Source organism: Erinaceus europaeus, chromosome 4 (genome assembly GCF_950295315.1).
Source record: "Erinaceus europaeus chromosome 4, mEriEur2.1, whole genome shotgun sequence".
Lineage (NCBI taxonomy): Eukaryota > Metazoa > Chordata > Mammalia > Eulipotyphla > Erinaceidae > Erinaceus > Erinaceus europaeus.
Window position 1 is genome coordinate 57,804,603 of NC_080165.1, and position 24,137 is coordinate 57,828,739.

The 24,137-nt window shown below is 50.5% G+C and overlaps 1 protein-coding gene and 1 non-coding gene across 2 annotated transcripts; one reads left to right on the top strand and one right to left on the bottom strand.

Annotated features, from left to right (window-relative positions):
- Positions 1-1,603: 1,603 nt before the first annotated feature.
- On the bottom strand, positions 1,604-23,684 carry SPDEF (SAM pointed domain containing ETS transcription factor). The gene is made up of 6 exons (XM_007532785.2): positions 23,319-23,684; positions 9,527-10,009; positions 6,679-6,876; positions 4,598-4,645; positions 4,347-4,493; positions 1,604-2,259 (listed from the first exon to the last, which is right to left on the bottom strand). Exons 2-6 carry the CDS (start codon positions 9,960-9,962, stop codon positions 2,081-2,083), a joined length of 1,008 nt encoding a protein of 335 aa, XP_007532847.1. The 5' UTR covers positions 9,963-10,009; positions 23,319-23,684; the 3' UTR covers positions 1,604-2,080.
- On the top strand, positions 8,197-8,304 carry LOC132538399 (U6 spliceosomal RNA). Its single transcript, XR_009549767.1, has one exon. It is a non-coding gene; the product is annotated as a U6 spliceosomal RNA (small nuclear RNA).
- Positions 23,685-24,137: the final 453 nt, after the last annotated feature.

Consider the following 24,137-nt stretch of genomic DNA (forward strand, 5'->3'; position numbering starts at 1 on the left):
CTCAGAACCACAGCTCAGCTCTGGTTTATGGTGTTGGTGCTGAGGATTGAACCAAGGACCTCAGAGCTCCAGGTAGGAAAGTCTTTTGTATAAATACTATGTTGTCTCCTTGGCCACATAGTCAATCCTCAGGAGTGGGGACTGAGCAGACAAATGTGAGGGAAGTGTGAGGAAGCTGAGTGAGGGGGTGGGAAATTCCATGCTCCCAGCGCACCCACAAACACCTCAACCCACTCTTTTCCCCATCACAATCTCATACCCCTCATACCCCACTCATGAGACTAGTGAGGCTTGTGACCTCACTTGTAGCAAAGAAAAACAGAACAAATGAACCGTCCCCTGTTATCTCCCACAAGGGACTCTGAAGCCCTCCATTCCCATTGTACCAGTCCACAGCCCCTTGGTTGACCAAGCAGACCGAGCTTTGCACCCCTCCACATGAGGAGCAGTCCCTGCCTGTCCCACCACAAGCAAAAAGCTCTGATCTAAAGGATAAGAGGGGGGCTTAGTGGTGGCACACCTGGCTAAGCACATATATTACAATGTGCAAGGACTAGGGCTCAAGCCCCTGGTCCCCACCTGCAGGGGGGAAAGCTTTACAAGTGGTGAAGCAGGGCTGCATGTGTGTCTTTCTATCTATCTCCCCCTTCTTCTTAATTTCTGACTGTCTCTATCCAATAAATAAAGATTTAAAAACAAACAAACAAAAAAACAAAAAAAAGGGAGTTAGGCGGTAGCGCAGTGGGTTAAGTGCACATGGCGGCACAAAGCACAAGGACCGGCATAAGGATCCTGGTTCGAGCCCCCGGCTCCCCACCTGCAGGGGGGTCGCTTCACAAGCGGTGAAGCAGGTCTGCAGGTGTCTGTCTTTCCTCCTCTCTGTCTTCCCCTCCTCTCTCCATTTCTCTCTGTCCTATCCAACAACAACGATGACATCAATAACAACAATAATAACTACAATAAAACAAGGGCAACAAAATGGAATAAATAAATATTTTTTTAAAAAGGACAAGAGGTGCTGGTGAGGGCATCTATCTTGCCATGCATGTGACTCAGGTAAGCAGCCCTGTACACCTTGTGGAAGTACTACTGCAAGATGGAAGCTTCGGTGTTGTGATGTTTTTCCCCTCTGTCTTTTGTTTGTCTGAAAAAGCCAGTGGTGAAATTTCACATGTTCAAAGCCCTGGTACACAAAGACAATAGCAAGAACATAAGGTTGAAGAGGACACTGCTTTTGTACTAGCCTCCTATGAAGACCCTTTTCAGCCCCACCTGCCTCCTTTCTCCACCCCCCCCGCCTCCTTTCTTTTAACCCAGTGGGGTGGAATGAGGTGGGCCAGGGCAATAGGGTCCATTCTAGCTCCTCCTTGGCAATGAGAACTCATTGCCTCTCTCTCACACAATCTTCTACTTATCAAGGATCCCTTTCCCTTTATGCTCAGTTCAATGCTGCCTCCCCCAGGATGCCTCCCTTGACCACCCCAGAACCCTGAAGCCACAACCACTGAGTCCCTGGTCTCTGTCTTACACTCAGATAGATAGATGATAGATAGATAGATAGATAGATAGATAGATAGATAGATAGATAGATACTTGGACCATATTGGTTCTCTGGGGCCTTTATTATCCATCCCTGGATCCCCAACTCAGGGTTGCGAAAGTCTCTTAGCACCATGCCAGGCATGATGTGGAATGGGTGGCAGAGAGCAGTGGGTTGCAAATGACCTTGAACAGGTCACTGCCATTCTGCCAGCTCTGCTCTGGAGAGTCTGGAATCACAGTCTAGGTGGAGGGAGGGCCCTCCCGGGGAGCAGTAAACACTGAGGTTACCCTGGTTCCCTCCTTCCTCCAACAGATGGGGTACATGAGCAGTCAGGTCTCAAGGGGAATCACCCCCTAGGCCCACTCCCGCTGAGCCATAGAGTCATGTACACCCCTGGGAGTGGTGGGCAGTCCTTTCCCTGGCCTTGGACTCAAAGCCAGCAGACAGTCCCTTCCCCAGCTCAGGGGAAGCAGGGGCAGGCAGGCGGGAGGTCTGCTGAGAGGCTGAGACCGAGGGCCCAGCCCTCCCACCTGGAGCTCAGATGGGGTGCACAAACTGGTAGACAAGGCGCTGGGAGATGTCTGGCTTCCGGATGATACCCTTCTTGTAATACTGGCGGATGGAACGGCTCAGCTTGTCGTAGTTCATGGCGGGGCGGTTCTTCCGGATGCCCCACAGCCGGGCCACCTGGGCTGAGTCCTCAATTTTGAAGATGCCTGGAGGAAGCAGGGAGGCCCAAAAAGCCAGTGATTTAAGTGGGAGTCAGAGACAAATGGGCCAGTCTTTCAGAGGACTACGGGAACCAGTGCCAGCTGGAGGAGAGGATGGGGGAGGCCTAATACCTACTCCAAAGGTGTGGGCAGATTAAAAAACTTGCCTAGCAAATGACTTAGGAAGTGGCACAGTAGATAAAGTATTGGGTACTCAAGCATGAGGTCCTGAGTTCAGTCACCAGTATCATATGTGCCAGATGATGCCCTGATTCTCTCTCTCTCCCTCCCCCCCCCCCGTATGTGTGTGTGCGGGGGGGGGGGGGGTATCTGCCTGTTATAAATAAGTAAATAAAAGCCCACAATAGGAACAGAGGCTAGCAAGGGTTGGCAACAGGGTAGCCACCAGCCACATGTGTTTGATGAGCACTCAAGGTGTGGCAAGTCTGACCTGACTTGTGAAGTGCACACCAGATACACATAAATTTCATATTGGTTACATGCTAAAATTATAATACTCTATCTTGGATCTAGTAAAATAGAATTAGAATTAAATCCACCTGTTCAAAATGTGTTTTTAATGTGGCTATTTATAGACCTAAGCGCACTTGTGCACCACTTAAGGAAAAGAGTCTGTTCTCAGACATATCACTAGATGATTTCACTGTGAAAACACCACAGAGAACATTCACACAAAGCTAGATGGCATGGTCGTGGAAGTGGTGCAGTGGATAAAACATTGAAACCTCAAGCATGAAGTTCTGAGTTCCATTCCCAGCATCAAATGTGCCAGAGTGATGGTCTGGTTCTCTCTTTCATTAATGAGATAAATAAATCTTAAGAAAACAGCTAGACAGAACAACTCCACCACACACCTGGGCTATCATGTGTAGCCTGTCGGTAACATGTTTGTTTACCAGAGCACTTCTCAGTTCTAGCTATTGGAGGTGACAGGAATTAAAGCTGGGGCCTGGGAGTTGGGTGGTAGTGCAATAGGGTAAGTGCACGTGGCGCAAAGTGCAAGGACCAGCTAAGGATCTCGCCCCCCCACCCCCGCTCCCCACTTACAGGGGAGTTGCTTCACAGGTGGTGAAACAGGTCTGCATCTTTCTCTTCCCCTCTCTGTCTTCCCCATCCTCTCTCCATTTCTCTGTGTCCTATCTAACAACAACGACTTCAATAACAACAACAATAATAACCACAACAACAATAGAAAACAACAAGGGCAACAAAAGGGGGGGGGGGAAGCTGGGGTCTCTGATGTCTCAGTCATGAAAGTCTTGCAGTGGTCCAGGAGGTAGTTCAGTGGGTAAAGTGTTGGGCTTTCAAGCATGAGGTCCCAGGCTCAATCCCTGACAGTACATGTGCCAGAGTGATATAGGAGTCTCTTTCTCTCACTCCATTTATCCTTTGTATTAATAGATAAATAAAATCTTTAAAAAAGAAAGAAAGTCTTTTGCAACCAGCTGACCTATTTCCCCAGCCCTATGTGTAGCCTGTTAGGACCACTGTCATGCATCTGGTCCATTGACATATCATTAAGTGACATGTGACTGCACATGTGTGACTCATATTCCTCAGTGAAACTAAGATATGTTGAAGGCAAAGACTGTGTCCCATCCTTGGCAGTTTAAAGCCCCAACTACGGCTTGGGAGGGGGGTTTGCACAGTGGGTAAAGTGTTAGACTCAAGCATGTGGTCCCAAGTTCAATCCACAGTATTGTATGTGCCAGAGTGATGCTCTGGTTCTCCCTCTCTTTCTAAAGAATTCACAAATATTAAAATAGTAATAATAATAATAAAGCTATGACCCAGGACTATGTGGCACTGTGGACCCTAAGTGAGAATGATCCTGGCTGGGAGAGAGGACAGGGACAGTTCCCCAATACCAGGACCAGCCAAGTGACAGTGCTGTGTTTAGCCCTCAGGGCAAAAGATGGGGTCATTTCCCACCACCTCCCTGAGCCCTGTCTTGTACCCAGTGCCTAGTAGTAGCCCAAGCAGCACCCCCCCATCAACCTCAGAGCACCAGCTCTTGTGTTCCCAGTTGCCCTCAGACCCACAGAGCTCCCACTGGTGGGTGCTCCACTCACCTTTTTCCTTGTTGAGCCACCGGATTAAACGGCCATAACTGTGGGGCTTGAGCAGAAGCTCCTTGAGGAACTGCCACAGGTGGATGGGCTGCCCAGAGCAGGACGAGTCCACTTCGCTGTCAGTCCAGCTCTCCTCACTGGTAGAGGCTGGACGGTCAGCAAGGGTAGCAGTGAGTACAAGCCCCTGCTTAGCAACAGCGACCCCCCAACCTCAGCCCCAGGGCACCCCACTCCCACACTGCCCTGCTTACCACAGTAGTGAAGTGCTCCAGAGGAAGTCCTCTCTTTCATCCAGGCCGCTGGGTGGTGGTGGGGAGGATAAGGAGAATAGATTAAGGACCCAGGAGAGACAAAGGGAGGAGGACGAGTCATAAGATCCCATCTCTTTCGACTGGGGGTTTCTCACTGGCTCGCTCCCCCCTGCCAGTCTAGGAAGACTGTATGTTAAATTTGCTTCCTGGAAGGAAATTGAAGATTTCAGAAATGGGAAAAGCCTTAGAGTTCAGGTAGGAAAGCCATGCCCTTCATTCCTTTCTCCCTGGTGAAATGGGGCCAAGATACCCCTTTACAGGTTGTATAAGGATCCAGGATAACAGTCTGAAAAACATAATAAAAATTCTGCCAAGTTCACCAGGTACTTTCATTCCTTCCTGCTCTCTGCCTGCCTCACCTCCCTCTCTCCTCCACCCTGAGACCAAGCAGGAGGTAGAGGGCATAGGCTACCAGCTTCATAGGCCTCAGTAATTGCCCACCTCACCAGTAATTCCTGACCTGTCATTGAACCCTTTACCAGCCCCTGGGCTGGGGCAGGACACAGGAGTGGCCTGGAGTCTTACTCCTTGAACAAACTTGGCTTTCTTGAATATGCACACTTCTGGGGCCAGGTGGTGGCGCACCTGGTTAAATACACACATTATAGTGTGCAAGGACCTGGGTTCAAGTGCCTGGTCCCCACTTGCAGGGGGAAACCTTCACAAGTGAAGCAGGTCTGCAGGTGTTTGTCTCTCGCTCTCTCTATCTTCCCCAACCCTCTCAGCTTCTCTCTGTCTCTATCCAATAACAAATAAAAAGATATTTTTAAAAATAGAAAATGTGGGAGTCAGGTGGTAGTGCAGCGGGGTAAGCACACGTGGTGCAAAGCACAAGGACCAGCATAAGGATCCCGGTTCAAGCCCCCTGCTCCCCACCTGCAGGGGAGTGGCTTCACAGGCGGTGAAGCAGGTCTGCAGGTGTCTGTCTTTCTCTCCCCCCTGTCTTCCCCTCCTCTCTCCACTTCTCTCTCTCCTATCCAACAACAATGACATAAATAACAACAACAATAATAGCTACAGCAATAAAAAAACAATAATGGCAACAAAAGGGAAAATAAATAACTATATTTAATAAAAAAATTTTTTTTAAGAGAAAATGTACAGGTCTATGCAAGGCACACAGTATGGGCCCAATAAGATGAAGATGATGACTGTTGAGATGTTAAGAGGTTATTATGCAGGCTGTAAAAGGAACAAGGCAGAGGCATGGGAGGTAGTATAGTGAATAAAGAGTTGAGGGCACTCAAGAATGAGCTCTTGAGTTCAGTCTCTGGCATTACATGTGCCGGAACTTTGCTCTGATTTGCCCTTTCTCGTTATCTCTCTCATAAATAAACATGTCTTTATTTATTTATTCATTCATTTATTTTTATTGCCACCAGGGCTATTGCTAGGGCTCAGTGCTGGCACTACCAGTGGCCATTTTTTCTTTTTCTCTTCTCTTCTTTTCCTTTCTGTTTTATTTGATAGGACAGAGAGAATTTGAGTGAGGAGGAGGAGATAGGGCTGTATTGTTATATGGGAAACTGGGAAATGCTATGCATGTACAAACTATTGTGTTTACTGTTAAATGTAAAACAGTAATTCCCCAATAAAGAAATTTAAATAAATTACAAAATGGAAGGATTCCACAATAATGCCAGCTCTGATAACCTAGGACCTTACAACCCAATATCTACCATTTATTGATCTATGTATTTGTTTTTAGTAAAAGAGAGTGGCTAGAGCATGATTCTGCCATATATTGTGCCAGGGGATGAACCTGGGGGACATACACATGCAAGATACACACTCTACCCACTGATTCCCCTCCCCAGTCCTAATTTCTACTTTTTTTCACCTCACTAGTGCTCTGTCCTAAGTTCTGTGGGCTTGACGAAGGTTGGCAGTGTGCTAGAGCTGGCAAGTTGCTGCCCAGAATCTAGGGCAGCAACTGCAGTCAGGCCTGGGGTTCAAAACAGAGCCCAGAGGAGGAATCACACTGTCACCCCAGCAGACAGAGCCACCTGACCAGGTCTCACCTGATTTCCAGATGTCCAGGTGGGCATGCAGCACCTCCCCACCCAGGGGCGAGCGCTGGCGGAACTGCTCCTCCGACATGGCGCACAGCTCCTTGCCCCCTAGCTCCTGGAAGGCCTTGCCCACTGGTGGCAGTCTATACTGGTGCTCCGTCCACAGGAGCCACTTCTGCACATTGCCAGGGCTCCAGTCCACGGGATCTGGGCAAGAGACAGTCTCTCAGCTCCAGGATATTTGAAGGCAACACTAATAGGTACCTACTCTGCTCTGATGGGGTGCCTATGGGCACTTGTTGCCAGGAACCATGCGCTCCTGGGGTGGGGACAGACCAGGCCAGACAGGGTTCTGAGGGAAGAAAGGGCAGGGGCATACACAAGGGCAGAGATGTCTCAGTCCTATACATAGACTTGGCCCCACCTTCAGACTTTGGGTCCTTCTAACCCTTCTAGCCCCATCCCCAAAAAATATTTTAGGGAATTCTTGCGCTAGCAGGACATTAGGAAAGAAACACCTGAGCTTCTTTCCCAGCTACCTCTTTCTTTCCCCAAATCTCTCAAGGAAACAACTGGGATTAGTCTACAAGTCCTGAACTTACTTGACAGATAAAGAAAAAGAAGCACAAAGATCTCTATACTTTCACCCAACAGCTACAGAAGGACTTGGGTGCAGAGCAGCATCTGGGTGTGTGGATACCAGAGGAATGAATGGCAGGTGCAGGAAGCTCAGAGGGCAGCGACAAACCTTGCAGACTGGGGTGGGAGCCACTGGCAAAGTGCCACATGTCCTCTTGGGGAGTTGCTGTGGGGTGAACTCAGCAAGGGTGGGGGCCCTGCCCATGGTCACAATCACAATGGATTTTTCCCAGTAGACACTGTGATCTCACCCGCTGTGCCAGTTGGGTGACCTGCAGGCCAAGCTGCTCCCATGTAATAGACCCATTTTCCTCCCTGAGGTCAAAGCGATTACTTTTCATCCCTATTGTTTGGAGGGCAGCCCCTCCTCAGCTTGGCGTGTGAACAAAGGCACCATGGGAAAACTTCAAAGGGACTGAGGCTGGCCTGGATGAGAGGCATCTGGAGGATGGGGGCTTAGGCAGGCATCTGTATCAAGAAGGGACACAAGTGGGAGCAGAGGCTGGGACCAAGGGGTGCCTGATAAGCTCTCCAGCATGCTAACAGCACAGAGAGTGGCACAGTCAAATAAATGCCTGGCCCAAAGACCAAGGAGATGAGGTAGGCCTGCCTAATGCAGGAGAGAAAATGGAAGTATAAAGGCCAGAGACCCAGCAGCCCCTTGCCTCCCAACATCAGCTCCATGGCCACACCTTCCAGCCATGATGGGCACATGTGCCCAGCCTCCTGGTATCCCCTCCTTGTCAAAGCCCTCACAGCCACTGGACCTGGGACACATTAATTTACTATTGCTTTCCCTGTAATGTTGGTTTTGTGATTAAATGAGCATTTTGTTCAAAATACACATTTCCCCAGTGCTAGAACAGGGTCTGGCAGATTAAAACATTAGTGTTTCGCTTCGGCAGCACATATACTAAAGTTGGAACGATACAGAGAAGATTAGCATGGCCCCTGCGCAAGGATGACACGCAAATTCGTGAAGCGTTCCATATTTTTAATAAAAAACAAACAAACAAAAAAAAAACATTAGTGTTTGAGGGACCAGGTGGTGGCACTCTTAGTAGGACGCACACATTACCATACAAGAACCTGGGTTCCAGCCCCCAGTCCCCACTAGCATGTGTGCCGAGGGCCTCTTTTTCTCCTTTTCTGTCTCTTCCTTCTCTCTCAGTTTCTGTCTCTGTTAGCAAAAATAAATAGAAACAAAAAATAAAGGGAGGAAAGAAGGAAGGAAGATAGAATAAAGAAAGAAGGAAAGAGAGAAAGAAAGGGAAGAAAGGAGGAGGAAAGGAATAAAGAAAAGAGGATGGGCTACCAAGAGTTTTAGATTTGTAGTGTAGGCATAGAGCCACAAAAATAACCCTGGTGTCAGTAAAAATAATAAATAAATAGTAATTTTTTTTAAATTAAAGTTAGTTGGTCTGAGCCTCCAGCTCCCCACCTGCAGGGGAGTCCCTTCACAAGTGGTGAAGCAGGTCTGCAGGTGTCTATCTTTCTCTCCCCCTCTGTCTTCCCCTCCTCTCTCCATTTCTCTCTGTCTTATCCAACAATGATGACATCAACAACAACAATAACTACAACAACAAGGGCAACAAAAGGGAATAAATAATTTTTTTAAAAAAATTACTTAATGTTTGGAGAGCATCTACTATGTGCAAGGTGTCATTCTAGGAACTGGAGAACAAAGCAGATGAAAAATCCCTGCCTTTGGGTGTGTACACTCCAGTGGGAGAGACAAGAGAGTCAACAAGGTTGACAGCACATGTGATGTGAGCAAGAAGAGAGAAGTAATCAGGTAGGGAGAATAAGAGGTGAATGGAAGGGCAGTCATTTCACTAAAGAACCAGAGAGGGCCCCATCAAGGTGGTGCCATTGGAGCCAAGACTAAAGGAGGAGAAGAATGCGCTAAGCAGGTATTCAGGGGGAGAGTATAGCAGATGGAGGGGTCATCAGGTGCTGAGGTTCAGTGTCGTGGGAGCTGCAAAGGGACAGCTGGGCAGGTGCAGCTGGGCCAGAGAAGGTCAGACACCACCCAGCCCAGGCCCATGGCTGCTGTTGCTGTATGTTATTGGCTCATGGAACATGTAGACACTCTGGCATCAAAGGGTTACCTGGGGTTAGGGGTGACCAAGCATAGCAGGTGGCACTTCTGCACAGTCCCACCCTGCAACCCTACCCTAGACCCCAGCCTTTGGACCTGGTGTGCACAGGGACTCACCTGACGTGATGTTGAGAAGCTTGCAGGCAGTCTCGATGTCCTTGAGTACCTCACCCACTACCATGGACTGCACCTGCTCCAGTGAGTGCTCCTCCAGGGCCAGCCCACCCTGTGACAGGTCCAGGCTGCCCCCTGCAGCTTGGCTGTCAATGACTGGGCACTGCTCAGGCTCCTTGGGTGGCTCCTCCCGAGTGCTGACCCCAGGGCACTTGGCTGCCCAGCTGCTGTCCTCTGGATACAGCATGTCAAAGTAGGAGAGGTAGAAGGTGGATAGGCCCTGGTCAGGAGTGGCAGGTGGGCTGGGGCTCCAATCCTGTCTCTCAGGCCCCACCGAAACCCCTGCCACCTTCTCCAGATCTGTCCGCAACACGGTGTCAGGGGTCAACAGGAGGCGGCTGGAGGGCATGATGCTCAGGCCTGGGCTGGCGCTGCCCATGCCGCCACCGCCACTGCTGCTGCTACTACTGGGGTCTGTGGCTGAATCTACAAAAATGAGAAAGGAAGGAGAGTCAAGTTCTGGAAGCTTTTCCTTCCCCGTGGTGCTGCTAAACTGGTTACAGGGATGAGGGACCTGTTGGCAGTGGCCAGGACAGACAGACAGTGGGGGATTCCGGGTCACTGGACAGTTAGGGCAGGGCTGGGCAGACAGGCTTCCTAACTAGGGTGGACAATGAGCTGGGGGAGACAGGTATTGGGGTGGGACTGAATCCACAGCTCCCTCACTCCTCAAGGAAACCAGGTTGGCAAGGAGCAACAATCTTTATACATATATGCTGTGCTTAACTCAACCTTGAGAGGTTCCTGCCCTTACGGGGGTGGGGGGGGGCTCACAGCAGAAGGTGGGATTAGCCCCCTTTGGCAGATGAGTGAATTGAGGACTGGAGAGGGAACCTGGACCTCACCCTGGACTCCCTGCCTTGTTGACCCACTGCAGCTCCAGACTGGAGTCCTGGAACCCATTCCACTCTGCACCCCCTTAAAAGTTTGCCCTGGGGGCCCTCTCAGCTCCCAGGGCCTTCAGCTGTCCCCCTGGGAGACTGTGTAGTACCCAGGTGGTAACCATGCAGGGCCTCAGCTCACTCTCCCAGGGGAAGCAAGGAGAGAAGGTCCTGGTTCCAGAAACAAACCCCCAGGAACTCAGATACACAGTCTTGCTGCTCCAAGACTTCTGAGGACTGTGTGGCCTCAATACGAGCACAAGGGGTTTCCCTCCCCGTGGGTCACACTGGCTCTGCTGTCATGACCCTCTTCTTTAAACCTCACAGGGAATCATGGTCTTGAGGCAGGGCCTCAAGAGATGTACAGACACTGAAGCACAAAGGGCTCTGGGCTATCTTTGCAATTCGTAGACTCAAGACTGAGGAATAAACCAGTATCCAGGGAGGTAGCAAAAAACTCATGTCCCAGGCTCCAAGGTCCCAGGTTCAATCTCTGGCACCACTTTAAGCCAGAGCTGAGCAGTGCTCAGGGGGAGGGGGGGAGAAGGAGATGAAAGATTACCAACAAATAGATGATTCCAGTAATACTGGGACTCAGTAATGAATGAACCTGTCCAGGGCAAATCAATATGTGTCCTTTTTCAGGAGTGTTTATATTTAAAGCAGCAGTTTGTATTAAATTAAATTTGTTATGTTAAAGTAGCAGGCCTGGGAGTTGGGCGGTAGCACAGCGGATTAAGCGCAGGTGGCGCAAAACTCAAGGACCGGTGTAAAGATCCTGGTTAGAGCCCCCAGCTCTCCACCTGCAGGGGAGTCACTTCACAGGTAGTGAAGTAGGTCTGCAGGTGTCTTTCTCTCCCCTCTCTGTCTTCCCTTCCTCTCTCCATTTTTCTCTCTCCTATCCAACAATGACGACACCAATAACAATAACAACTACAACAAGGGCAACAAAAGAAAATAAATAAATAAATAAATTTTTTTTTTTAAAAAGGGGGGTTCGGGTGATAGCGCAGCGAGTTAAGCGCACATGGTGCAAAGCGCAAGGACCGGCATAAGGATCCCGGTTCAAGCCCCTGGTTTCCCACCTGCACGGGGGTTGCTTCACAGGTGGTGAAACAGTTCTGCAGGTGTCTGTCTTTCTCTTCCCCCTCTCTGTCTTCCCGTCCTCTCTCCATTTCTTTCTGTCCTATCCAACAACAACATCAATAACAACAACAATAATAATAACCACAACGATAAAACAACAAGGGCAACAAAAAAGGGCAAAAATAGACTCCAGGAGCAGTGGATCTGTGGTGCAGGCATGGAGCCCCTGCAATAGCCCTGGAGGCAAAAAAAAAAAAAAAAAAAAAAAAAGTAGCAGACCTAATGTTCTATGGTAGATGGTATAATGACAATTTGGTGGAGGGTGAGCTGTGCTGACAGCTGTCATGGGAGATGTAAAAATGTGACAAAGCCTATGTGACAACAGTCATAGATCAACATTGTCTTGTGCATGAAACCAGGCTCAAGCCCAGCCTCTACCACACTGGAAGACAACTAGATGCTGTGGCATCTTTCCCTCTCTCCCTCTGTCTCTGTGTTTCTATCTCAAAAAGTTGGCCCAAAATGGTGAAGTCCCAGAAATAACAAAATAAAACAAAAAGATCAACATTTATTCAATTAAAAAATTTTAATAAAATAAAGGACTGGGGCTGGGAAGACAGTATAACGGTTATGCAAATGACTTATGCCAGAGGTTCTTAGCTCTCAGAACCAATTCTTAGCACCACCATAAAGCAGCTGAGCAGTGTTCTGATAAAACTAACAAAATAAATAAACAAATAAATAAATGTCTGGCAAGATAGCTCACCTGGGAGGGTGCCTACTTTGTTATACTTTGTCAAGCAACCCAGGCTCGACCCTCGCCCTGTTTTGGTACTGTGGTCTGTTTCTTTCTCACCCTCTGTCTATGTGAAGAAGTTAGCTTGGAGCAGTGAGACCTCAGCAATAGCGAAATAATAATATATATTTTAACTTAAAAATTTTTTTATATTTATTTATTTATTCCCCCCTTTGTTGCCATTGTTGTTTTTTTATTGTTGTTGTAGTTATTATTGTTGTTGTTATAGATGTCGTCATTGTTGGATAGGACAGAGAGAAATGGAGAGAGGAAGGGAAGACAGAGAGGGGGAGAGAAAGATAGACACCTGCAGACCTGCTTCACCACCTGTGAAGTGACTCCCCTGCAGGTGGGGAGCCAGGGGCTCGAACCGGGATTCTTGAGCCGGTCCTTGCGCTTGATACCACATGCACTCAACCCACTGCGCTACCGCCTGACTCCCCAAATAATAATATTTTAAAATTATTAGTATTGATTAATTAATTAAAAAGTAGTTGTTTCTCAAAATGTGCTGTCTCCAATACTAACCTGGGAACTTGTGAGAAAAGCAGATTCCTAGGTTATCTTTGGAGTTGCCCAATTAGGAAGCAGAGGGCAGACAGCAACACATTCCAGCAGGCCTTTTGGGTGATTCTGATGCATGTTCACATGTGAGAATCACTGCTTTGAAGACATTTGGCCAGTGTGAGAGGAGGTGTTTTTTGTTTGTTTGTTTGTTTGTTTGCCTTCAGGGTTATTGCTGGGGCTCTGTACCTGCACTAGAAATCCATTGCTCCTGGAGGCCATTTTTCCCATTTTGTTGCCCTGTTGTTTTTGCTGTTGTTGGATAGGACAGTGAGAAATTGAGAGAGGAGGGGAGATAGAGAGGGGAGAGAAAGACAGACACCTGCAGACCTACTTCATCGCCTGTGAAGCAACCCCCCTGCAGGTGAGGAGCCAGGGGCTCGAACCGGGATCCTTATGCCGGTCCTGTGCACTTCACTTCACACTATGTGCACTTAATCCACTGTGCTACTGCCCAGCCCCTGAGAGGAGGTTTTAATTGCAGGACCAACTGACTTCCTCATGGAGGCATTTACTGTGTCACATGGGAATAGCCACCTGTGCCCACCTCCAATAACCCCTGGGGACTGAGCCTCTCAGCCTCTGTGGCTCACACACTGGCCCATGCTGGTGGTGTGGGGAGGGGCTTCTGGTTTAAAAGATGCTCCCAGCTTTTCTAGGACAGCAGTTATCCCCTTCCCACTAGAGTGCAGAAATGAAGACCTTCCCAATCTAGCTGGTGTAGCTTGGAGGACAGGGTCCAGGTGGGATTCACACTTTCCCGTGCAAGGCCTATCCTTCCCAATTTCTCAGGGCAGCTCTGCAGTCAGTTCCCTAAGGTGGTGAGAATGCAGGCCAGAAGGGTGTTCCTTGTCATTTCCACTCTCCCTTTCAAGGGCTCCTTTAAGTGACAAGGAAGGAAAGGTCAGTGTTGGGTGGGGTGGGCAAGGAAGGGATGCGGGGGACAGAGGGCAGGCCTGGAATCATTTCAAACCCTTCTGTGCAAATATACATGTGTGCTGTTGGACCCATATTATTTACTCAGGCCGTGCCAACAACCTGTTCAGCCCCTGGTCTCCACCCTGACCAATGCCCACACCCTACCCCCTGGGCAGTCCCACCCCAGAGAGCCCCTCTCAGTCCCCACCCTTTCCTCATCACCTGCCTTCTGCCCCCTCCACGTCCCCAGAACCCCCACACCTGCCACGTTAGGACCGTCCCTGCCAAAACCCTGGGCCTCATGCCAGGGAGACGGAAGTGTTTCCAAGAAGTAGGAGAGCTTGCTTCCCTGAGGCCCTCCTGTTCACTCTGTCTGGGCCCCAGGCAGAGTGGGAGGGAAACAAGGCCTATGTTGGGGGTGGGGCAAGGAGGGGACATGATGGCATGAGGGGCTAATAAGGATACATGGGCAGAGCTGGTGGGGACACTGGCCAGGCTAGGGAGTGTGACACATCCCAGCACATTCATCAGAGATTACAGGGCTCCAAAGTCCTGGTGCCCATACGCTCCCCAAGAGAGGCAACCAGGCCTCATCCTCGTTCCTGTCTAAAGGGTGAGCAAGTCAAGCTGCAGAGAACCCAGTGCCTTAGACCCAGGTCTCTGGACCCCTGACCCCAGGCTCACTCAATAGCAGAGCTTGCTCACCTCCTCCACAGCCCACATTCCATCTCCTGCTCTCCCCATAAGGCCTGTGACCTGTTCTCAAGCAAGGCTTAGTCCCAGTCCCAGCATTTCCAAGAAACAACATGGTAGTGATTAAGCCAGAGGTAGAGGAGAGGTTGCGGGGGAGGGGGGGGGGGATCTGCAGGTGGGGGTAGTGGGCGGTGAGCAGTGACCTGACCCCAGCAGCACAGAACTGGGGGAGCTGGCTTTACTGATCCATGACTGGTGTGCCCAGTCTGAGACTCTGGCATCTCTTCCCAGTGCTGGACTTCAGAGGGAAGACAGTTCTGCATGGTGCCAATCTCCTGTGCCCACAGCCTTCATGCTTTACCACTCACAGCCAGAGGAGCTGATATTCAAGCTCATGTTTTATTGACATGGACACTGAGGCTCAGACATGCTATGCAGCTTGTTCAAGGTCACCTGCTTGCCAGGACAGGGCTCTCTGCTCATGGCACCCAGGACCTGTCCTAGCTTCCCAGCATCCTACCACCTCCCAATTGGACAACTTGATATTCCAAAGCCCAGTCCTACCTCCTGGATACTCACTCCACCCCCACATTTACTTTCTTCTGACATCTCTTCATCAGGGAGCCCTATGTTCAAGAATCTCCCATGGCTCCCCAATGCCTGCCCTACCAGATCCCAGTGGCTGGTATCTACTTCTGAGACCTCCCAGAGAATCAGAACTAGAATATATAGTTGCTGTCACCAAGGCTTCACTACTCTGGGCTGACTTTTTCATATAGAGAGAAAGAGGCAGAGAGAATAAGAAGGAGGGAGGGAAGGAAAGAGAGAGAGAGAGAGAGAGAGAGAGAGAGAGAGAACAAACCAAAGCATAACTCTGGCATATGCAATACTGAGGATCAAACCTGGTACGTTGTGCTTGTAAATCTGAAGATATAGCCACTATGCCACACCTTAGGCCACAAAAGGATTATATGTTATGTGATTATTTTATAGATGGCAACAACAAAGGTCTGGTGGGCATAATTTGTTCTGCTGGTTGTGGCTGTGGCAGGGTCTGGACTAGTACTAGGGAGAGGTGCAGAGATCCAAATCCAGGCCATAATAAGAGTGACACTGCTGGGAGTCAGGTGATAGCACAACCTGTTAAGCTCACGTGGAACAAAGCAAGAGACCAGAGCACAGCTCAGTTCTGCTTTATAGTGGTGCCAGGGATTGAACCTGGGACGTTGGTACTTCAGACATGGAAGTCTTTTGTATGATCATGCTATCTCCTTGACCCTGCATGACTTTTTTCCTCTTGTGTTTTTGTGCCTTTTGCCCAAGATTCCTCTTCCTTAACATAAGTTTATCCCAAGGCCCACCTCCCCCCAGGAAGTCCACTCTAAAAGCTCACTCTGGCTTACTGTCTCTTCCCATTTGTCAATGAAATTCAGTCATGAATACATTCCAGGTGACTGTATATCCACAAGGAATAATTTGTACTGAGGAAACCAGGGCACAGAGAGTGACAGAGACATGCCCAGGGTCACAAAGCAGAGCTAGGATCAGCCCAAAGGCTTCTGCTCAATAGGCTAAGGATCTTGTGGCCAGTCCTACATTTTCCAGGCCCCAACAACAAACCCGACTCTCCCTACAATCTCTGCTAGTTGCACCTGAGAGCCAGTAGTCTCCAGAGTGATGCCACCAGCTTCCCAACCTCAGTCTGATCTTTTCTGGATTAAGTCATGTGTCTGGATTAAGGTTTAGCATCCTGATTACCTCCTGCCCAGGGTTTCTGGCTCCAAATCTAGACAAAGAAAGTTTGGTAACAGCTGGTGGAGGTCAAGGCCCAGATCTGCAAGGCATTAGCCAGAGGGATTAACCACCTTTGGCCCCTTTTCTGAGCACCTTCCATTCTCCCAAGAAGGCAGGCCTTGGAGAGAAGGCAGAGGAACCCAACATCAGAGATTCAGGACAACTATTTCCTGTCATTTCCAAGCCTGCCCTTGCACCTCAGGGCCAAGGATGTGCCGCCACAATGCTCTTGCTTCCTGGGTTCCCCCTCCCACCTCAGGGACAGCAGTGAAAACTCCACTGATTGTTTAGGGAAGTGGAGCTAACTGAGAGGGCTTTCCTGTGGCTGTCATAGGGGCTTGAAGTCTGTTCTCCCCCTCCTACTCAGTCCAGTCTCCAGATCTGTGGACTTTGGGTGGGGGTAAATATAGTCTAGGTCCCATGTCAATCCTGAGATGCAACCTCAGCATGTCCAGGGCCCAGGCCTCTAGCTGTAAGCCACACTGAGAAGAGCACTGAGGGGGAGTGGGAAGGACTGGGGTAACAGCCTTCCTTTCACTCCACAAGCTGGGGGCTGATGCCTCTGGCTCCCCATGGCCACTGTCTACTCCTTCCCTCCTTCCCTCTCTCTTTCCTTCCCTCCTTTCAACCTTCCCTCCCTCCCTCTCCCCAAACCTCTGGGCTAGTTTAATGGGTCAGAGACTAGGAGCAGTAGGGGTGCAACCAGTATCTGTCCAGGAATCAGGCAGGGTAGAAAGGGCTCACACCCTACTCCCCCATCTCAGCAGGTCAGCACCTTGGAGAGAAGCTGGGCCAGGCAGTGTGACCTGCCTGAACAGGCTCCTCTGACGAAAGTGTCCAGCCCCATCACACTCTTCCTTCTCACTATTGCTCTCCTCCTGCCCCCTGGCTTCTCCTGGTCAGTCACTTCCCTCCCAGGGAGCACCAGCTCCTTGCCCTTTGAAACTTCTACAATACTAGATGGACCCTGGCCCTGGTCTCCTTCCTGTCCCCTTTCCACTGCCCAGAGGTCTGGCCTCTCCCTACTAGACAGACCACCACCTCATCCAGAGAGGCCCACCAGGCTGACCACTTCTGGGCATCTCCGTCTCTTTCATGCTTCTCACTAGGTTATCCCTGTTGCCCCCAGGTCTCTAAGAACAGAGAAAAGTGGGGGGGGGGGCTGAGGAGGTGCTGAAGAAGGCCCTGTCTATCCTGGACTCAGGCCATTTGCTGACCCTGCTGCTGAAAGCCCAGCCACAGAGAAGGCACACTGGTAGACTCCAGGTCACACTGGTGCCTGCATGCATAGGAAACTTCTCCAACTATAGCTCAACGTACCTGATTAGGCCCAAACAGAGGGGGTTAGGGTGGGCAAGGCGACAGAAAATTCAAGACCTCAGCATCTTGGCTATGGGTTCAAGTCCTGTCCTACTCTCATTGTATGTGAGGCTCTGGCAGTCCTGGCCCCAGCTGGCCCCAGTCACTTCTCTTCTCCTGGGGAGGGAGAGAGTCACCTCCACCCAGGAGCCTCTCACCCAGACACTACCCCTCAGTCTGAGGTGGAAGGAGGAGGGTGGAAAAATACAGGTGGCCAGGGCCAGGAAGACAGCATAATGATTATGAAAAAAAAAAAAAAAAGCTTTAATCCCTGAGGCACCAAAGGTCCTAGCACCACTATAAGCCAGAGCTCAGCAGTGCTCTGGTCTCCCTCTCTGTATCTCTTGCATTTGAGAGAGAGAGAGAGAGAGAGAGAGAGAGAGAGAGAGAAGGAAATACCTGAGTGCCTTTATGCCCTCCCCCCCACCCAATTTAGAGACACAATGCAGGATGCACTTTGAGCAGAATGAAGGGTGTGGCTGTAACTCTTCCAGATCCCGCCTCTGGAGTTGAGTCCAGGCATCTGGAAGACTTGGACCCCCTCCAAGGCTGTTCTTCACCTCTTTCACAGAGCAGGCCTGGCTCCCACTCCTGTGCCACCCCCCTCCTTCCTGCAGCAGAGTCTCCCCAGCCCAGATGAGCCTGAGGCTTAGAACGGGTTGGGCCAGAACCTTGATTTCTTAGTATGCCAAGTCCAAAACCTGCCTAGCTTGCAGGGGTTTCCAGAGACTGTAAATCACCTCTTCATTCATCTCCTGAGCCTTTAAAATTAAGACTGATTTATTTATCAGAGAGGAGAGAACCGGAACATTATAACCTGGCACATGCCACTCTGGGGATCAAACTCAGGGCCTCATGCTTGAGAGCTCAATGCTTTAGCCACTGAGACAACTCCTAGGTTGCCACTCAATCTTTGTTTAGTACATACTATGTCTAAACAGATTTCATTTCTCAGCATCCTTTGCCCTACTGTGACCAAGTACCCATTTGCATATCCCACCTCCAACCACCAAGCAGTCAGTCTCTGAGGGGACTGCTCTTCCTCCCCAGTGGTCTCCCCAGCCCTACAAACCCACCTTGAAGGGACCATAGCACCTTCTTTCTACCTGACTCTCCTCCAGCACTTGGCCCATACGGGCCCATCCTGCTCCACCTCAGGGCCTGGGAGGGTTTGTGATTTCCTGCCAGATACACACACACACACACACACACACACACACACACACACACACACACACACACACACACGCTTGTCCTGGCTGGGCAGGCGACTCCTCAAAGGGGTGAGTGTGTGGTTTCTCCCTGTGTTTGCCTCTGGTGCCCTGATGGACCATCTTGGCCTATGGGTTCTTTGGGTTTGGGATGACCAGGCAGGACAATGACTCCACAGTCTCTCAAGAGGTTTGTGTGACATGGGTCACTCAACTCTGCTCTCCTGAGTCCCTGCAGCCTCCTGCAGCACAAGCCCAGCACAGGGCAGGCAGTGGTGTTTCACAAGCCCTAGTGGGTAAATCTGTCAAACTGTGGTAGGGCAGAGGGAAGAAGCTTCCCTGAGCTCTAGTCTGAGGGTACCAGGACTTGGAGGTTTCTGGACTCTGAAGGCACTCTGCCGTAACAGAAGATGGCAAAGGCCCAGAACCAACTATCCTGAGAGCCTAAGAACAGAAATCCCTGGGGAAAAAAAGTTTAAATGGGGGACAGGACTGTGTGTGAGTTCATGTCGTAGAGTGCACACTTCACCATGTGTGAGGACCTGGGTTCAAAACCCAAGCACCCAGTGGAAGAGTCATACATGATATAAGGGGAATTCCATGAACAGCAGAACAGTGCTGCAGTGTTTCTACTTTCTCCATCTTTCTATTTTAAATTTAAAAAGAAAAAAAATAAGTATGTCTGAAGCAATGAAATTTCACACACGTGAGTCCCTGTGCAAAACAAAACCCAAAAGGTTTAAATGAGCAGGGATAAGCTATAGAGTTGGTGGGGTGAGTGTGGGGACACATCCCTATGTGTAAAGTGTCACAGAGACACATGGCTCTTCTGCCTCGATCCATAGGGAGGAGGATGTGGGAGCCAGAGTCAGGTGAACTGGATCCTAGCAACCCTCAGACCAACTTGGTGCTCAGGAGTGAGCAGACGTGAGTCCCTGCCCCCATCTCAGCTCCCAGTACCAAGACTCTATCAGTTACCCCTGCCCCTTCCTCATTCTCAGAGCTGGTGGGACAAGACAGACACATCATCATCACAATCCTCTTATTATTTTAATTATTACATTTTTTTTTTTTTTTTACTAAAACACTGCTCGACTCTGACTTATGGTGGTACCAGATATTGAGCTTGGGACCTCAGAGAAAAATCTCTTTGCATAAACATTATGCTGTCTCCCCAGCCTGTGTGTGTGTGTGTGTGTGTGTGTGTGTGTATGTATTCATTTTATCTGATAAGACAGACAGAAATTGAAAGGGAAAGGGACGGAGAAGGAGAGAGAGCCAGAGAAACACCTGGAGTGCTGTTTTCCTGCTTGTGAAGCTTTCTCCCTGCAGGTGAGGACCAGACACTTGAACCCAGGTCCTTGTAAATGGTAACACATGCACTTAACCAGGTGCACCACCCCCTGTCTCCCCAGCCCCTCTTTTATTATTAGTTTTCACTCTAGCACATGTAATAATGGAGAAAAAACTCAGGACCTCATGCCCAAGAAAGAGTCCAGTGCTTTATTCACTGTGACACCACTTGGGCCACCCCATTGTCCCTATCCACTGTCCTAGGTGGTCTCAGGTCCATCTGACCCATAGCACTTGGTGCCCTTCCAATTTTTTTATTTTCTAAGCTCAGCATTACTTTATTGAGGAAATGTTGATATATAGAATCACTGCTGTCACGAGGGTACAGTTCCACATTTCCCCAAGCCAGGTGCCAGTCCATCTCACTCTCCACCACAACATCAACTGTTCTCCCTTAGGGCACGGGGTCCCTCAGTGTTCCTTCCCTCTCTCTCCCCTTCTACACACTGGTGGCAGGAAGAAGTGGTCGTGAGGAGGAGGAGGAGGCTGGCAGGAGAGGAGAACTGGCAGGGGCAGCTCCTGGACTGGGAGCAAGCAAATGAGCAGGAGCCTGGCATTAAATGTCAGGAAGAGCCCAGGGCAACTGGGCTTGAGTAAAGTTTGCTTTGGGAAGAGTTGTTCCACCTGACAGGCCACTTGCTTCGCTAGGGGCACAGGGTAGCGCCCGGAAGTAGAGGGGCAGGGTGGGAGCAGGAGGGTCTCAGGACAGGTTTGAGCTCAGATTCTACTCGTTAGCTCTGAGACTGGATCAAGGGACTAAGATTCAGTTTCCTTTCTGTGAAATGGGCTGTCAAGACCATGTTTTCAAAACTGAAGGGGAGGGTGGATGAAAAGCACTGATGAGTGGTCATGGTCTGAGCAGGTATAAAGGTATAAAGGTAGTGTTGAGAGCAAGTGAGGGACAGGGCTGGAAAGGGGAGGGAGAGGAAATGGGTGAAGATTGAAAGGTGGTGATGGTGGGTGGAGGACTGGGAGAAGACTGAGGGTGGAGGTAAGGGACGTGCCCTGAGGTCATTCTTTCCTCTAGCCTCACTCACACTCCCATGGCCTCTAGGAGGAGCCAGAGCTACCACCTCCCCAACTTCAGTCTGGGACCCAGGGCGGGGAAACCACACAAGAACCGAAAAGCTGTCTATTCACCAGAGAGCCAGCCGCCACCAACTCCTCTACACAGACTTCAGAACCCTGCTCCAGCATTTCCCCTTCTGAAGCCTCCTCCTCTAACAGACCACCTTATCTAATCTTCTCACCTCAGTGTAGGAGCCACATGTGCAGGAAGGAAAAATGAATGCCTACAGGGCCACAGGATGACCCCTAATCCATCTCTTGCTCTTCTGCTTCCATTCCGAGGAGCTTTGTCTCAAGACAGCCTGAATGGACTAACTCAAGTTACACTCAAGCCATACCAAGCTATTTAACACAAAACCATGCTCTGCTCTAGGGCTGTTAGCTTCATCTGTGTGATGATCCCTGTGCTAAAAAAAAAAAAATGTGGGCTCCTCTAATTCTTCCACTCACTGCCAAAGTCACAATGCTTTGTGAGCATCTGCAAAGCACCTACTGGGTGCCCCATCTCCTCAGGCTCTGTACACAGAACTCTACCTAATGCCAAGGGTCATGGTGCAAATTCAGTGGCATCATACCAAAGTGTCTCATAACTGGTGACATAGATAAGCAAGTCCTGTAGGGGCTAAGTGGTCAGCTCGGAGTCCCCACTCAGTGCCTGGCACAGAGGAAACACTTGTCCATTCACAGTTGGGTGGTCCCCCATCCTGTGAGAGCCTACTGCCTCCACACCCAACCTCTTTAGGAACAAGAGCGCTGAGGCTGTTCCCTCTACCCAAATTCCCGTGTTTGGAGTAAATAGGCTCTCAGAGGTGAGCCTCTGGCTCCAGGATTGAGCAGAACTGGCCTGGGCCAGGGCCTGGGCCTCTCTTTGGGGTGAAGGGGGAGGCAGGGAGCCTTCTGCCCATCCCTACCCATTGCCTCAGGTCTAGGGCGGCATAGGATCCTGTTTGCTTTGTTACTCAGCCCAGCAGCTGGTACTGGGGAGATGAACCTTTATTGGGGTAACTGAGAAGCTGTTTATTGGGGAGGTGGGGGCAGGAAATGAGGCCATGTCCCTGACCAAGGAGGGGAACGGCCATGACCGTCATAAAAGGGACAGGCCGCTCAAAGCCTGTGGCCTGGGTGTAGGCTGCTGGGTGGTCCTATCTGGAAGAATGAGGTGGGGGGATGAAGTTAGTTCAGTGGACCTGCGAGCCCCCAACACACACACAAGCATGTGCATAGGCCTGCTCCAGCCACAGGGAATACCTCATCGTCCCAAGACGCTATAGCTTTTTACTCTGTCATCCATACCCCACACTTCCACCTAATAAGTCTTAGAAATGAGCACCTTCTGGGACCCCACTGTTGCTCTTATGCCCAGACCAGGGTCCCCAAGATCATGCTTCCCCTCGCACTCAATCACCCAGTTGACTAGCTCTGCTGTACCCCGGATCACCTGGTTCTTGTGGATACCCTCTCTGCCCCCCACTGTCCCACCTAGGCCATTGCTCCAGGCCTGCCTCCTAGCTCCAGATTCCAGCAAGCCCCTGCCCACGTGTGGCCTGGCTGCAGGGAGACCCCTCCCCGAGCCAAGTAGCAGTGGCTGGCAGCAGCAGAAATGCTGTTTGTGTGTCACTAACCAAGTAGAACGGGTTAGTTCTCCAGGGCTAAGGCTGCGCCTGTTGGGCTGCCTTTTCTCAGGCCAGGCTGGGCTCAGTGTAGAGCCTGAATGGGAGGCCATTACAGACACAGGGCACCCCAGGCCTGGCTAGGCCCAGGGGGCTCAGCCAGCTTCTGGAATCTGTCCAGGGAGATCAACCAGGCTGCATACCAGAGGGGTTAGGGGCTTCAGGAGGTGTAGGGCCAAGATCAGGGACGCTGCTGCCTGGGGATCAGTTCTGAGTTTGCAAAGCCAGCCTCTAAGTCCTGTGCTCAGCTACCCCTACCCCATCCCCACCCCCACTCCCACCCCCCAGACCAGGGAAAGCCCCCCGTGGTGAGGCAGGGCACTGTACCTCCCCCAGACTTACCCCTTAGCTGCCTTGTGTCCAGAGTCCTCCTCTGCTGAGGGGCTACCTTTGGGGTCAGGAGGAGGCGTCGGTCTCAGCCAGGCATCCGGGGGGGTCAGAGGGACCAGGGACCAGCAGAGGTGGAGGCAGGTGAAGCACTAAATGGGCCACTGAGGTGTCCAGCTACCTTTGAGGGGTAGCCTTCGTAGGATCTTAGGGCTGTGTGCCCTGTAAGGTGTCCCTGCTCCCCCAACCCAGGGCTGCCTGCTGGCACTGTGGCAAGACCTAGATCCAGGGGCTTACAGGAAGTGAGGGGGGCACTGGGCATAGGGCTGAGTCAATGGGGCAGTGTGGACGCAGGCGAGTGCAGGAATGTGTGGGGAGGAAGTCAGGCAGTGCAGATGAAGAGCTGGCCAGTGCCTGATTTCCCATTATAAGTAATCCTTCCTTATTTACCTGAACAAACACGCTCCCTGCTTACCTCAGACCATGGCAGGCTCCTGGTTAACCCTTGCAAACCTCCCCTTCCTTGCTGGGGGATTCTCACCTGACAGCCAGGGAATGAACTCACTCACTCACTTACTCTCTCACTCACTCACTCATTCACTCATTCATTCACTCACTCACTCACTAGTTGCTATATAGTGACTGAGCTTATTCTGTATGAGGCACAGAGGTGCTAACAAGAGGAGTCTAGAGAGGGGTGCTAAGAAAGACCAGGTGGGGACAAGAGACACAGAAGCAAACAGCAGAGAGCATTCAAACCAACTTCTGACCCAATGGAGAGCTATGGGAGTAGTAAAGGTGGGTACCTGGCAAGGGAAGTCAGTGAAGGCTTCC

Coding starts and splice junctions, on each gene's coding strand:
- SPDEF (XM_007532785.2), bottom strand. CDS start 9,962: ATGGGCAGCGCCAGCCCAGGCCTGAGCATCATGCCCTCCAGCCGCCTC. Junction 6,877..9,526: donor GCTTCTCAACATCACGTCAG/GTGAGTCCCTGT, acceptor TCTCTTGCCCAG/ATCCCGTGGACTGGAGCCCT. Junction 4,646..6,678: donor CCTGGACATCTGGAAATCAG/GTGAGACCTGGT, acceptor ACCACCACCCAG/CGGCCTGGATGAAAGAGAGG.